Here is a 15,837-nt window from a genome sequence, read left to right as displayed (position 1 = left end):
TTTTAGTGATCGTTTTTATAGTTTATTGTCTATGCATCTAAGAAGTAAGTGTGTTCACGTGACAGAGAAGAAACATACATGTAGCTTATCATTAACATTTACCATCCTTGATCTTCAGTCTTGAAACTATACATAACTTTAGGTTCTTTTTTTTTCTTTTTTTTTTTTGCCTACCTCAATCTCCAAACTTTAAATTTCAAGTAATGATTTTTGGAAAAATACCAAAATTCGAAGTTTAAAAAAAAGATGTATAATTAACACTCCTCCGCATTAAGGCTTGTCTAATTAATTTTAAGACATTGTTTTTGTCAAAACTAATTATTGTATCACGACAGCTTTTTAATTTTCCTTTGAACAATTGTAGAATCTAGGTTCTTTCATTAGCCCATTTTCAGAGCGGTAAAAACTGATGTTATTTATGAATATAATCAATACACATTTCCATAGTTATATAATAAGATAATGGGATTAAATCTATATTAGCGCTACAGTGTGTCAAATCGTTACCGGCTTTGTCTGTCTTAGGGCTGTCTAAGGCTTACCTGTTAGCGCATCACACATGTATGTATATATGTACACATACATGTATTGTTCCGGAAAAAAGTTAAAATAACTCTGTCGAGTCATTCGTTCATTTAAATACATGTGTAGAGGATATTAACCTCGATAGTGACACACACAGTAGCCACATTCAGAAGTTCCGCAATACTACTGTACATATCTTTTTCACCTAGTCCACCGACAGGTTGCTGCTGCTGCAACTAATTGTCTCCCCCTGATTCTGGTGAAAAGCGCTGTCTGCTGATGTACCCACAATGCCATATTTAGCGTAATTGACGACTTGGTGTGAAACGATCTGGCACAGTAGTAGGCAGAGGGCTACCGTTCATGGATAATGTATGGAATACGTAACAGTTACACTGAGCCATAATATTGAGTGAAATAATGACAGTTCTACAAAGGGTATGCATTTATAATTATTCTGCATGTACGTGGACTAATTTTAGTCCACGATAAAGTGTGTTTTCGATGGACAGTGTGTAAAATTCGTCTGCTAAAAAATGGCTATGGGTTGCCAGTGAAAGTGAGGGAGTATAGAATTTCACGAGGCAACATCTCTCCTGAATATGCATAAGTATATATACACATATCACAGGGTGATAATTGAAGTATAGGAACCATCTTTATGTTATCAATATGATGCTCATCGATTTCTGGTACTCCATCGTTCTGTTATTGTGGATTTTCAACGTTAGATGATTCGGTTAAAAGATCTTTAAATGTAAAGGTCTTGCAGGTAAGGTGTAATTACTGTCGCTGTACATTCTAGACGAAAAATACCTATATAATTCATCTAATAGTGATGTTTATAAAGTGTATACCTAATTGTTAAATAATGATATAGCACATTGTATGTTGTTGAAGCAAAAACCATGTCAAGACAAGTACGAAGTATAAAGCCTTAAGCTTGCAGTGCCGTACTTTACAAAGACTGATAGCACCTGTATTACTGTATATGATTGTAGTAGTATTATAAGCCTATGAAGTGTTGAATTGAAGTTAACGTACTAAAGAGCTATATTTCTACAAGTAGATAATACTAGATATATTATAACACATTGCTTCATGGGTATGTATTTTAATAATTCACTTGTAGCTCAGCTCTGGCTATTTAAATCCACAATATGACTAGACTAACTGTTCAAGTAAGTGTATCGATAGAATGCCTATTATGGACAAAGCTTATACAAATGTTTACACAAATTGATGTTGTGTACTTCAGCTGATTCTAAATTTATGATTGTAACATTTCTTTTTTTATGCAAAACTGTACTTGTTTGATTGTATATAAATGGTCCCATTATCCAGTAGAATCCTGATCATGATGTTGCTGAGAACACAAGTTTACTATGGTATGGGGTAGAGTTATGTAGAAGTTCAGGGTTTGAACTGGTATTACTAAGGATTCCTATTAGATTTCTATGCATCAAAAGGCTATAGGGATACAGAATGTTTTATTTTTATTTTTTGGGGGGCAATGAGCAAAATGTGAAATAAATAGATTATCATTTAATATATATAACAATTGCACAGTCATACAATTTAACATTCATAGCCATAAACTGGCAAAAGACCAAAAGTAAAGTCACTAGAGATAATGTATGGAATACGTAACAGTTATTCAATCAAAATATCTGTGTATAATAATTCAAAAACATTATGTCTGATACTGTGTCAAATTCAGGCATGTTCTTTGTAGTCAGTCATATACATCTAAGTACATGCAAGTCATCAAGTTTTAATTATCTTTTTCAAATCACCTCGAATGGTAAGTTTTTTGTAATATATGTAATACACAATATCTGACAATTCTAAGAGATCTATGTAAGTTAAATATACTGTCAATCATATCTCCCAGGCTCTCTAGCTTCATGTATATACAACTTAGATATGTAGCAGAAGCCCTCTGGAGGGACCAGCCTTATAGATAATCTTGTATGGTATACTGTCTGACTATCTGGTACACAGTGTTTGTGGCAGCAGGTACAGATATGATTTCATGCAACATTGCATGCTTATTACTGTCAAAAATTGCTATATGTTCTCACAGTATTATATTGTTTTTACAAGATTGTAATATACTTAGTGTTGATTAGTGAATAGAAATGTTTATTCACATGTTGAATTATGGATATATATCATCATACCATGAAAATAACAAGGCCTCGAAAACAGCTCAAGATCTGCATCCAGTGTCTGTTCACTGTAAAGTCTAGCTTGATCTCCAGCACAATCAACACAGATAGCTAATTAGAACAGAGAGAAAAAAAGCAGATCTGTCTCACTCTGACCTAAAGATACAGGATAATTTGGTCATAAAAGATTGGCACTTGCCTAGGTTTAACATACTAGGTATATTGCAGGTCTTTCTTGACCCTGTGAATAATGGATTATGTTTCTACAGGTGATGGTAGTACATGTGAACCTGATATTGAGAAGATGGTAACAAATGGTAACAATTACTTTCATCATTGTTTAATGGAGCTATAATCAAGCATGATGCTTATAATTATGTTTTTTATAGATAATTTACATAAATCTGCAGTTTTTAAATTATCAAAAATTCTCAACATGTCATGTTTTGATGTACTTTTTTTCGAATTCCTTATGATGTCTATATTGATGCATTATGGATAAGGTTATGTTACGATACATGGTAAAAGAATTACTGAAGGTAGCAGGCATGGTAACAAAGGTGCCAGTAGGTACTATTGATACATATGCAGCCACTGTAATTAACTTTCCTCTGTGTGTTATGTCTATGAATATTTTGCACATGTTGAGTGGCCAGGCTACAGTAACCAACTCATAAAAACTGTTATATTTTACATACAATTATGTATTTAGTGTATAGGGGAGCATAATGGTGTGATTCTGTAAAGAAAAAAAGATCCACATGTGTGATGCTGTTCAATTTTTGTTCTGTACATTTTTGAAGATATTGTATTTACTTAAAGTAATATTTGTTATCTTTTCCCCATAAAATGAAGCATTAGAATTTATCCTGAGAGATTCAATATAAAGGTTAAAATTGATATTCACCTGAACAAGACGGTTTTCTGGTTAGATTTGTATTTATAGCAGTACAGTGTAATTGAAATGAAACCTGTTATATTGCCACAAACTCATTCAGTAAAACTTTGGCGTTACAAGGATTTGATTGGAGTATTAAGGGAGACTTGGGGCTTTAATGGAATGGTTGGACGAGAAGGAAAGAAAAGAAGACTTTGAAAATGCTTACTGTGTTGCTGAATCTGGGCATCATAGTCAAGATTTACTGTACATATTTTCTTGTATTATGCAGATAGATGTTTTGGGACACATACCCCTAAAATCTTGGACTTGTGCGATTCTTATGGGATTTAACACATCAAAGAACCTGCTAAATCCTGGTATAATGGATCATAATTTTTTTTTTAAATGATGGTCACTCAGAACTGGACTAGTCTTACAGAAATCACTGAAATGTATATGTTTGCCAGTTCAGTATGAATACACCAGAGACCAATGCTCATAAAGTTTGTGTGTAGTTTTTAGTTCAAACATATTAAATTAAGATTTCTTCTTTCCTCTTAAGAAACTAAATATCAATTGTAAGATGGAATCAAGTTTATTTTTGGTAAATGATCAATATATTTGGCAAATTATATTCAATGGTAAGAAGCTATTCCCATCAGCATGAAACTGTAAGTACTTAAAATAAATCCATCTCTTTACATAGAATTCCTATAACATCAAAAGCCCAATGGAAATTGTACTAGAAATGAAATTGTTGCTATGTCAGATAGCGCAGATTTCGCAAGAAAATTCCACCTATAAGCTAGTTCACAGTCCTCATAATACTAGATCTAGCCAGTGTTTCATCCCTTGACAATTTTTGTGGCCATAGTAATATAATTAATGTAACATAGATATAATTATCTAGGCATGCTAGAATGCGTGCTACTTTTAATTCAGATATTGCGCTGATTCATGAATTGCATACTTGACCTTGGTTATGGTGATGTTATGAAAGCCAGCTAACATTTTCAAAGTCTATTTAAAGACTGGTCCCATTACAGACCTCTATATTGATCTTGATGTCCATTCGAAATATATAAGCATTTGGAATCTGCATTTATGACTTAAGACAGTCACAGCCATCGCTGTTGTTTAGAAAGCTGTACAGGTTTATCTATGAATTAATGGAAATATCTATACTATAAAATATGTAAGTACATAAGATTTTTGAAAGATTTTAACTTTTTAATCAAATTTAGTTTGATTCACTAGTAGTTAGTAAATTAAATATAAAGTGCATGGACCTGTTAGTTTTTAGTATACTTTTTGACATAATTTCTCATTACTATAGATTTGATAAATGATTCTCAACATATTGGGGTTGTTTCTTTTCCTATAAAACATGTATGGACAACTTCAGATATTTGCATAATCAGGTACCAAGATCTTTGGAAAGATAGAATGATTCTTTATTGTTGCTGATCTTTGCCCACCATCGATCGGTCCACAGGTTTTTATATGTAATAAACTATGCCGTTATTTTACTATTTTTTGTTTTTGCATTAGAATACAGTAGATACATTTGCTTGATAGTATCATTAGATTTAAAAAAATATATGTATATACAGATTGTTTCACTTTGTCAAAACTGTTGAACATTTTTTGCCAAATACAGTATATGATAATGTTTTCCTTTGGGTGTATACAAACTTGTGTCTGTAAATTGAGAGACGGATCCAAGACGCTTACTAATATATGGTTATCTTTGTTCCACTGTATACAATTAATTGGTCATGCTATATGACTTTAATATTGTGTTGATATCAGATATATTTCAAGGTATAATGTACCAGCTGTGCACCTATATAAAACATGGATTTGCTACATCCTAGCTAACGCTTGGAGTATATGTATACATATATATTTATGTATGTATCTCCACTGGGGAAACCATTTTCCCTTGTACTCCTAGCATACATAATGTACAATAATTATCATCAATATTTCTGTTTGAAAAACATAGAAATCGAAATATCAATTAAGTTATTATTTTCTTCAGAATTAATAATTGATATGTTGGCACTGCTGCATAATCCATATTTCAATTTTAGAAATGATATGGTGTTTTTTCATTGGAGCAACATCACCTTTTCTGTACATTTAATACTGTCTATCCAATTAACCTCTGTTATTGAGTCCCAGAGAGAGCTGCTCCCATTGAAAGGTTTAGTACTTGGAGCTTTAAATTACAGGTGCAAATATTGATGACTGTACTAGAATACATTTTGCTTGTCATAAAGAAAGTATCACGCAATTAATGTATGAAATGTATGATTACCTTTCATGTTGTGTTTCTGTTGTAAATACTATATCGATATATATACACGTATCTGTACATTTGGTAAATCCATAGGGATGATATTTTGCAGTTGTCCCACCATCCCAGTCAGAACTTGTTCACCGACATTAATTTTAGTCAACCACACCTTTTAAATTCTAATAAATGCAAAATTAAAATCACCCACAAATATTACAAACTATACAGTATACAAGGGCTGATTGATAAGTTGTGAGCCTCATATTGAAAGATTAATTTTGCCGGATATATTGTATTATTTTTCGTCATAATCTCCTTCAGTATCTATACATGTTTGCCAGCGATGTTTAAGGGCCTCAAAATGCCACTTTTATAGATCTTCTTTTCTTGGCTGTTCAGAGTCTTCCACTGCATGTTAGGGTTAGGGTGCCTGAAATAGCTGTTTTCAGTTTTGGAAATAGATGAATTGATGGAGCGAGATCAGGTGAACAAGGCGGATGCTCAATCAATTTAAAGCCACAATCGTGAATAGCAGCCATGGCAATGACAGACTCTTTCACCCTACCCCTAACCCTTACCTATTTTGTACATTTTGCAAAAGTCGCTTATCTTGTTTACTTTAGAGTGCTACCTCGTCGATATAAACTAACCAAATGAGACCAGTCCTTGGGTACATGGCCCTATTGTCAGAGAATAGTAGGACTTAAAAAGAACATCCTTGAGTACCTCCTTCAATATGAGGCTCACAACATATCAATCAACCATCGTATGTTCATTATACTTGTGAAAGCGTCTTTGACTTGCATCTAGACTGCATTGATTACCACTGATCAGGTAGTTCGCCAATAAGCATTATAAATGTCCTTTTAGAAAATACTGTAAATAAAATAATCTAATATTTTAGCAGTAATCTTATAATTTCCTTTATTTCGCTCGAAGAACATTCCTCTAGATTATGATTAGTTATTGATATTTCTGTATAATGCTTTCGACAGAATCTGCTGTGGGTGTACCAATTCATCATTGTGTTAATCTGTCTAAATTAAAATTCAGTTATGTGTTTTGCGTGCACAGAAATATAAACATTTACGGTAGAATTGGAATCATCCTAAACAATGAAATCCTCACTGGCGACTGCTTCTTATTTTCCATCAGATAATCATGATGTGTGTATCATAAAAAAAACCTATATATAGCTATATCACATTCAGGGTAGTATAATAGATTGAATGTAAACATGTTTACTGTGAACTTTTGTTTCCAATAATTGTTGATCAAGTGACATTTGTCTCGTACCTTACCGCAGTAGTAAATTTCTCAGAATGAGATGAATATCCAACATAGTAATGAATTATACATCTGCCACTGATACAGATTATTTAAGATTCCTTGAGGTTTGTTAAACATTTTGTTTTATTGTGAACTGAAAGTCACCATGCAATCTTAACCATGTAAATAGCTCTATTAAATTGTTCAAGATATCAGTGTTTGTTATAATAAAGCCAAGTGTTGCCAGCAAAAACTGCATGCTATTCATATCAACATTGACACTATAAAATCAATAATTGTAATAGCTATGGATGGAAAATTTAAAGTACCGGTAACCATTTAAGGTATCCAAGTTAAGGACATTGTTATTTTTAATGCAGGTCATTTTACCTAAACCTAAATTTTAATCAATGTGGAAATTTAGAATTCATGTCTAATATTGTCTTTTTGTTTGTTACAGGTCTAAGGGAAACACTAAAATTGTGATAACAGAATTTGTGAAAAATTCATAATGGATAGTTGGTACAAACGGTTCACCATGTCGGTGGGAATGAAGCCCCTTGCCCTCGGCTTTCTGTCCATGGCCTTACTGGACATGTTACCACTCTCTGAGGCTCAGACTGTGACAACAATGGCTCCTGACAATGTCACAGAAGCACCAGCATGTACCATGCAAGCTGAACCATGTAAAGCTGGTGTGTTTTTCCCATTGTGGACACCAACAAAGAATCTCAGCGTTGGTGATAAAGCTGCGAGAGCCATTGTTTATTTTGTAGCTATGATTTACATGTTTTTAGGAGTCTCCATCATTGCTGACAGATTCATGTCTGCTATTGAAGTCATCACTTCAAAGGAGAAGGATGTTGTAATTAGAAGACCAGACGGAAGCACGCATGTGGTCAATGTCCGAGTTTGGAACGAGACAGTATCAAACTTGACCCTTATGGCTCTCGGTTCATCAGCACCCGAAATTCTTCTGTCTGTTATAGAAATTGTTGGTAAAAATTTTGAAGCTGGAGACTTAGGTCCAAGTACCATTGTAGGTAGTGCTGCTTTTAACTTATTTGTCATTACAGCCATTTGTGTGTCTTCTATTCCTGCAGGCGACAAGCGTACCATCAAACATTTACGAGTATTCTTCATTACGGCAAGTTGGAGTATATTTGCTTACTTATGGATGTATTTCATTTTGTCTGTTTCATCATATGGAGTAGTAGAAGTATGGGAAGCTGTAATTACCTTCGTCTTCTTCCCCATAACTGTCCTAACTGCATACGTTGCAGACATCAAATTTATGCCACACAAATTTTTGTCCAAAAAGTACAGGGAAAGTAGGCAAAAAGGAGTGGTAATTCAGGCCGAGGGTGACACAGAAATGAACCATGTGGATGATGTAGTCTTCAGGGATATCAGGAACGTTGCTGATGTGAAGGAACTCATGGCTTATGAACAGCACAGGAAGGAATACATGGACATTATGCGTAATCTCCGTAAAAAGCATCCAAACACCGACATGAAGACCTTGGAAGAGATGGCCGAGCTTGAAGCAATCAACAAAGGACCAAAAAGTAGGGCATTTTACCGTATTCAGGCTACAAGAAAGCTGACTGGAGGTGGAAAAGTGATCAAGAAGGCTAAGATAGATAGGAGGGCAAGCGTAGAAGATGTGAAAGTGGAAGTCCGTGACCAGTTTACCACAAAAGTCTTCTTCGACCCTGGTCACTACACTGTAATGGAAAACATCGGAACTTTCTTTTTGACAGTTACCAGGGAAGGTGGTGACCTCAGCAAGACCATGTATGTGGATTATAAAACTGAGGATGGCTCTGCCAGTGGAGGTGCAGATTATGACTATGCTGAAGGAACCCTTGTCTTCTACCCTCATGAAATCCACAAGCAGATTCCAGTGAGCATCATTGATGATGAAATCTTTGAGGAAGATGAGCACTTCTATGTCCGCCTCAGCAATGTCCGCTTAGGTGATGCTCAGGGTATGTTTGACAGCAGTGCTTCCCAAATGAAGGTCAAGCTCGGAACACCATTCGTAGCCACTGTCATGATCTTGGATGATGATCACCCGGGAATATTCCTCTTCGATGAGAAAATGGTTGTTGTTCCTGAAGCCATTGGGCAGACTGACATCAAGGTCACTCGCTCATCTGGTGCCAGAGGTACAGTGAAGATTCCTTTCAAAACTGTAGATGGATCAGCAAAGGCAGGAAAGGATTACGAACCAGTCACCGGATTTATAATCTTTGTCAACGATCAGACTGAGTAAGTACTAGATGCATGTTTTATTTGCGTTTTGTTGATTTCTATTTCATTTTCTCTCCCAATGAATTGAAATCTAATTTTCAAACAACCTTTGTGTGATGTTTGCATGTTCATTAAATAAGATCTCTGTTGAAAATCTAGAAAAAAATAAATGAAATGTGAAAAATATCAATAGCCAGTTAAATTGCAGTTTTACAAGAAACTTGGACTAAATTGTTAAGAAATCAATTACTTTATGAAGTTATCAAAAGTTTTTTTTTATCATAGCTAGGTGGAACGATTCAAATACTTATTATGTAATATATTTTGCATAATAGCAAGCAACAATAGGGCTTAACTCTTGCTCATGATGAGAAGTATTTGAATGAAATCTTTAAAAAGATCTCTTTTACATGGAGTAAGTGTCTGCTTTTGTAAACGAGTCGTACATGTTGTAGAAGAGACCTACATTATTGCTGAATATAATTGGTATTGAGTGTGGGAAACTGTTCTTTGCAGTTTGCAAATATATACATACAAAATGTACATAGGTGCAATTGAATATCTTGTTTTTGGGAGGAATTGATTTTCATCTTACTGAGGCAAAATTGATTTTCCACCAAGTTCCCAGTACCATATGTTTGCAGATGTATCAAGTTTCACAATATTGATTCCTTCTGTAAGTCTTTGGGCGGTACTTGAAATATTAAATTGTCAAACAAAGCATTTTATTGTGTAGTTTGTGTTACTGAATATATTGATAATAGCAAAAGCAAAAATTGGGCACACTTATAATCATCGGTCTGAAATGCCAGATTTTTATCCTCCGATTTTTACATACTAAGCCTAGATTGAATGTTACATAGGAATAAATTTTAATATCTGATTCAAAAGCAACGGCTCTTTACAGTTTACAATATTTTTAATTGGGTTTTAAAAAGTTTCAGACCTATTTTACCTTTTTATTCTATATCAAAGGTCTTTGTACATGTATGATTTTTTGATAAGAGTAAAATGCATTTTAACATTTTATGATTTATATCAGCAGTTTAAACTGGTATAAAGGATATGGATTTAGAGATTTGTTGAATTTATTAAAAAAAGTTTCCTTTATGAAGCTTTACCAAAGTAGATAAGAGCTTGCATAATACAATGAAAATGGCAGCAATTCAGACTCTATCCGATACCAGTGCAATTAACATAAATCCCAGAGGAATGACAAGGCCAAGGGTTTGCAAGTTTTTGGATGTTTAAAAGACAAATGAAGGCCCACCAGAGAGGAAACCCTTGATATGAGCCATTGATTTTAAGCTTTTGTCGACTTTGTTCTAGCTCCACAATCATGCATGTTCATCTTGGCTTTAGGCTTATATATACTGTACTGTGCCATTATGGCACGACTAGATACTGTGGAAACGATGTGTTTCTTGTTTCTGATTTTGTTCTTTATTGGTGTGATGTCAATATTTCTATAACAATATTGAGTGTCCTTGGTCTTTTGTTATAAGAACAAGTATGTGTTAATCCTGTAAATTAATCAAAATCAAGTTGGTTTTCACTAACCTTTTACAAACATCAGTTCTATCAGTTATGACACATTGTAAAGTTAACTGATTCCTGCCTCGAGCTCTTAACATATACAAATTGTATTTTGATATTGATTTTAAAGAAATGTTACCATAGAATTCTTGTATCTGACCCTATATCTTATAAAAGGTATTACCGGTATATCAAGCTGACAAAAAACTTCTGAAATAATTTTCTTTAATATCTTGATAAATGATCAACATTTTCTATTCATGGTATTTTCTATCAGTATAATGAATCAGCCATCTTGTTAAGATGCTGTAATTGATGATTGTCAGGAGTTCATCGCGATCAATGACTTTTCCCACCATCCTATAAGGATATGAGGTCCTAGCGATGTACCGTCATTACGTGATGACTGTAGGAAGCAGCACTCATTGCCCTGTATAACCTATGGTGTAATATAATGTTGTTTCAGACAGAAGAGATCTACTTCATCACAGTTGGATAAGCTAACTAGCTGGTTGAATAATATCTTGACAGCAGATAATAATTAGTATCAGCATGATAGGAGTGTGAAAGATAACAACATGTACAGTTATAATCCTGGTTTTGTTTATCAAAAAATGTATACATAAATTCTGTATACAGTTCATTAGGGCTAAAATGTTTTATTACAGGTATTTATAAAGAAACTTTTTTTCAAATGCGACACAGTATTTTTAGAAATATACCAGTATTTCCAGTCTCTCAAATAGTTGAAAAATAACATTTACAGATCTTTGTGAACAATTTGATACTTATCACGATTTGTCCACATTTAGTTTATTATCAACATATATATATAAAAAAAAGATGAAATGCACCATTATTCGGATCATCTTGTGGACATCTACCATTGATTATGGGAAATGATACTGTGAGTTTGCCTCATTCCAATCAGATTAATTGTCGTTTAAAGATTGAAGTATCATAATTTGAATAGGTGGCGTTAACTCACTAAAAATCTATCATACCAACACCACAAGGTAAAACAAAATTTGCGTAACCATCACATGGTCTTGGTCAATATACTCAGTTATCCAGCCAACATCTGGTAGTCTGAGACAGGCAGTGATCTCCATCTGTTACAGGGGTTTAATACCACACAAACAAACTCCATTGTACTGAATCATTTCTTCTACATTGTTCAACAGCTGGTGGTCTTTCCTCACAACAAGAGATATTGAAATGAAGCTATATATAAGATACCTACAGTCATGTTTAAGAAGCACAAGAAATCATTCTGTAGGGTTTACTCATGCCTGTTTATCATCTCACCAGTCTGCCCTTTACACAATAAATTACAGTATAATGAGTAAGACAATCATGATAGATACAGAGCAGGGGTGTAGGAAATTCCCAAAAAGTGTTCGTGCAAGGAGGACCACATAGGGAAAACACTTCTAAATAGCTATCATACAATGTAAGGTTCTGGGTTATATCAGGCTCACTTGTTTTGATGCCTCTTGCTGAATCCCCACCTTGTTAATTATATGATTTAGTATGCAATGTTGTATTTTGTACAAAAACATCCAGTGTGGGAACTTGTTGATTGTCATATCCTTTCCCAAAATCAAATGTAAAAAGTAATTAAAGAAAAGATTGTATGATATATCAGTTCCTTCATCTCTCTTTCAAGCTCCCTTCTGTTATCACTTTGCTGTGTGCTACCTCTACTAAGTAAATTAAAGTCCCAAATTTGGCTAATAAATGTACAGATTTTATGAATTTCGGATCTATTACAAATCATTTCCTCTGGTCCTCTGGAAGTCTTCAGAAACAAAATTTACTTTACAATGTTCCGGTAACAGTGGTATATTGGCCGTTTGGTATTAAAAGAATTTCACTCAGTAAACAAATCAACCAAATATTGAGGACAACAAACATTTTTGATAACTCAAGACAATGATTTATGTTTCAGAAATGGTAAACAGTAGTGGGAATATGAAATGATCATTGAAGATCCACTTTTAATAAATTACATATAAAACCCATTTCCTAATCTGTATTTTTGTTCAGAGGGTAAAAAATTCTCAAACTTGTAATTCTGAAGAACCTTATCACCTAAAGACTGTATCTAGTCCTGATATACATGGCCAGTAGCTTTCTGAAATGAAGTGCTACAAAATTTGATCAGTTGAGATTTAAACCCCCATGGACCTTTTGTAAGTAGAAACTGAATGGGCGAAGCAATATGTCTTAAATAATTTTGTTTGAACTTTGTCTTAACTCTTAGTTTGTAAAAGTACATAATGGCACATGATGAATGGCCTTCCTAATTGATTTCGAGAGGTTGACTTGCAGTTGTTACCTCACCCCACTGTCTAGCTCTTGGACTCTCTGGAGGAAGTTGGTGATTATGGTATATTAACTTTCTCAGATGTGCCAGCATGTACCAGTACATGTTTTTCTATTCACTTTAATAGATATCATCATCTCTATTTTCAAGTGTACAGTAAATAGCTATGATAATCAGGTTACTGGTATTTTCTGTACAGATAAACACTTCCTTTTGGCTTGCTATATTAGATTTTTGCTTTCTTATTTTTGTTTCTATGCACTTTTACTTCGTCATTTAAGATAAATTCACAGATTGCATATATTTAGAGACCTGAAATCAGTCTCCTGATATTTTAAAAGTAATAAGTGTATGGTTGTTTTGTAGAATTCTTCATCCAATATTATAAGTTAATAACCGTTTCTGCAATGTTTTGTAGTATTTCTCATCCAAGTTTTGAGTAACCATTACAGTACAAGCTGTACCTGACTTGGAACATTATATTAATTGATACACATCTCTTGTAATAACTTTGGCAGTCTGTTTCACTGGAAAATGTTCTGGACTAAAAAAACTATTTTGGTCAGTCAAATAAATAACATATTAACTTTAATTTAACTTTGGCCATTTTGTATCTATTGTTGGAAAGTTTTGTCCTTATTTCATTTTGGTATACTATCTGGACTGGTATGGACTAGTATATTATGTGTATAATTGTAATTATGCCAGTGATTATTTGATACACTAAGATCATCTTGTGTACTAAATCTAGATACCCCATCCTAAACTAGAATATAAAAAAAACAGAAAATGAGAAGCATATGCTAGCAAGTAACCTTTAGTCATGCTTGAGGAAGATAGAGGAACATTATCTAGCTTTATCAGATAAAGGTTCTAGGGGTGAAAGTATTGACGTAAGTTATTGTATTATCAGCATATCTGTTCTCACCAATGAAGATTATTGCGAGTATTTTTACCTATACATTAACTTTACAAATAACTTAAATGATTTCATCGAGATTTGAGTATCAAACAAAGCATGTGATGTATAACTCGAGATAGCTCCCAGTGGGCACACAACGTCTGGAGAACGTTGCAGTTACGTCAGGATGCAACGTTGCATTTAGGTTGTAGTAAGGTTGCAAATGAAAGTTTGGGGAACGTTTTCATACAACGTTCCCACAACGTTACTCAGTTACGTTTTATTTACGTTGTATAGACGTTGTCACAACGTTGTATTATTTTATTTTCAACTATTGTTACCTATTATGTACAACAAAAACTCAAGTTTTTTTAAACATTATTTTAATGTCTTTATTTCCATGTGTCCATGTGCTTGCACTCCTCCCATCACTCCTATCTGATGTCTCGGTGCATCCAGTTATCACCATTTAATCTGTAAATAGAAAAACAATCAAAACAATTATTATTGATATACCGTAACCTTTTCGGCAATATATCATAAAGTGCTCGGTTAACAAAACGCATGTGTAATACATTTGTGTAATAAACAAAATACGAATCATATAGAACTTACCTTGAATTACTGATCTGCATTCGGGAAGAAAGCTGATTCCTTATGTTATTTTGAAAGCAAATACATAATCCAGTATAGCAAGTCAACAGTCGGATTGAAATGTGTGTGTGTACGGCCCACGTGTGTTTGCAGAACAAAGAACCGGAAGTTAAAATTACCGCGCAAATATCAATACTCTTTTTTCTTCTCTCTATCTATTTCTTTTCCCGAAAAAAATTGCAACGATTTCAACCAAAACATGATATTTTCATGCAGTTAAAACTGAAATTAAAGTCGTTTAAAAAAAACGTTTTTGAAATGAATGTGAATGTTTGTATTGCCCCCTGGTGGATATATATTGCAACATAAAGGGAGGTAACACCGATTTGTTATCGTAACCTTGTAAGTTCGTTTGATCACATTTATTTGTATAAAAGGAGGTCTTACAGCAAAATTGGATCAGGAAAGGATCAATGATCGATATTATATCATTAGGGCACATTATAGGCGACGTAGGTTGCTTTTAAACCAATCTAAACATATTCATTATTGACAAATAAAATTTCGAGCAATTTAGATAATTAAATTTATCTTTATCATGAAATTTGATGTTTTCGTTCCGTATGTCTTTGGCATTTGTGTAAACTTGCAAGCCGTTTAAAATTAACATCAAATACACAAAGTTTGCATTAAAACCTTCTTACAACGTTGTAACAACGTCAAAAGCTAACGCTGCACTAACGTTTGTCATAAAACGTTCTCACAACGTTGTAGGAAAGTCCCGGACGTTGTGACCTGAATAGGACGTTTTCCGAACGTTCTCCGAACGTTTTGTGTCCACTGGGCTAGCTATTGTCTGCTGTAAAACATCTTGGTGAACATAGAAGTAGACATTGTACTATAATGAGTTTGAATTTCACTCAGTGTTTTAGTTTCACAAGGAGGTGAGGATACATTTCCAGAGTGTTGAATTTATGATTTTAATTGAGATAAGGTTGTAGTGTGAGGTAAGATTCACCTTAATGCTAAAATATCACTAACTCTATAGTGCTTAAGTATGTTTTACAGTAAAAT

General features: G+C 33.8%; 1 protein-coding gene across 4 annotated transcripts in view; it reads left to right on the top strand.

Moving 5' to 3' along the window:
- Positions 1-816: 816 nt before the first annotated feature.
- The window catches only part of LOC117323500 (sodium/calcium exchanger 2-like), a 69,905-nt gene continuing 54,884 nt past the window's right edge, over positions 817-15,837 (top strand). Inside the window, exons 1-2 of one of the 4 annotated variants that reach the window (XM_033878755.1) lie at positions 817-963; positions 7,608-9,421. In XM_033878755.1, coding sequence (XP_033734646.1) covers positions 7,659-9,421 — 1,763 coding nt within the window. In that variant the 5' untranslated portion in view covers positions 817-963; positions 7,608-7,658. Of the gene's footprint in view, positions 964-1,170; positions 1,298-7,607; positions 9,422-15,837 lie in introns of those variants that run through there. The other 3 variants (XM_033878759.1, XM_033878758.1, XM_033878756.1) reach the window with 3 other exon arrangements.

This window comes from Pecten maximus, chromosome 3 (assembly GCF_902652985.1).
Source record: "Pecten maximus chromosome 3, xPecMax1.1, whole genome shotgun sequence".
Taxonomy (NCBI): Eukaryota; Metazoa; Mollusca; class Bivalvia; order Pectinida; family Pectinidae; genus Pecten; species Pecten maximus.
The sequence above is the reverse complement of the archived record's forward strand: the minus strand, read 5'-3'. Positions and strand labels throughout refer to the sequence as shown.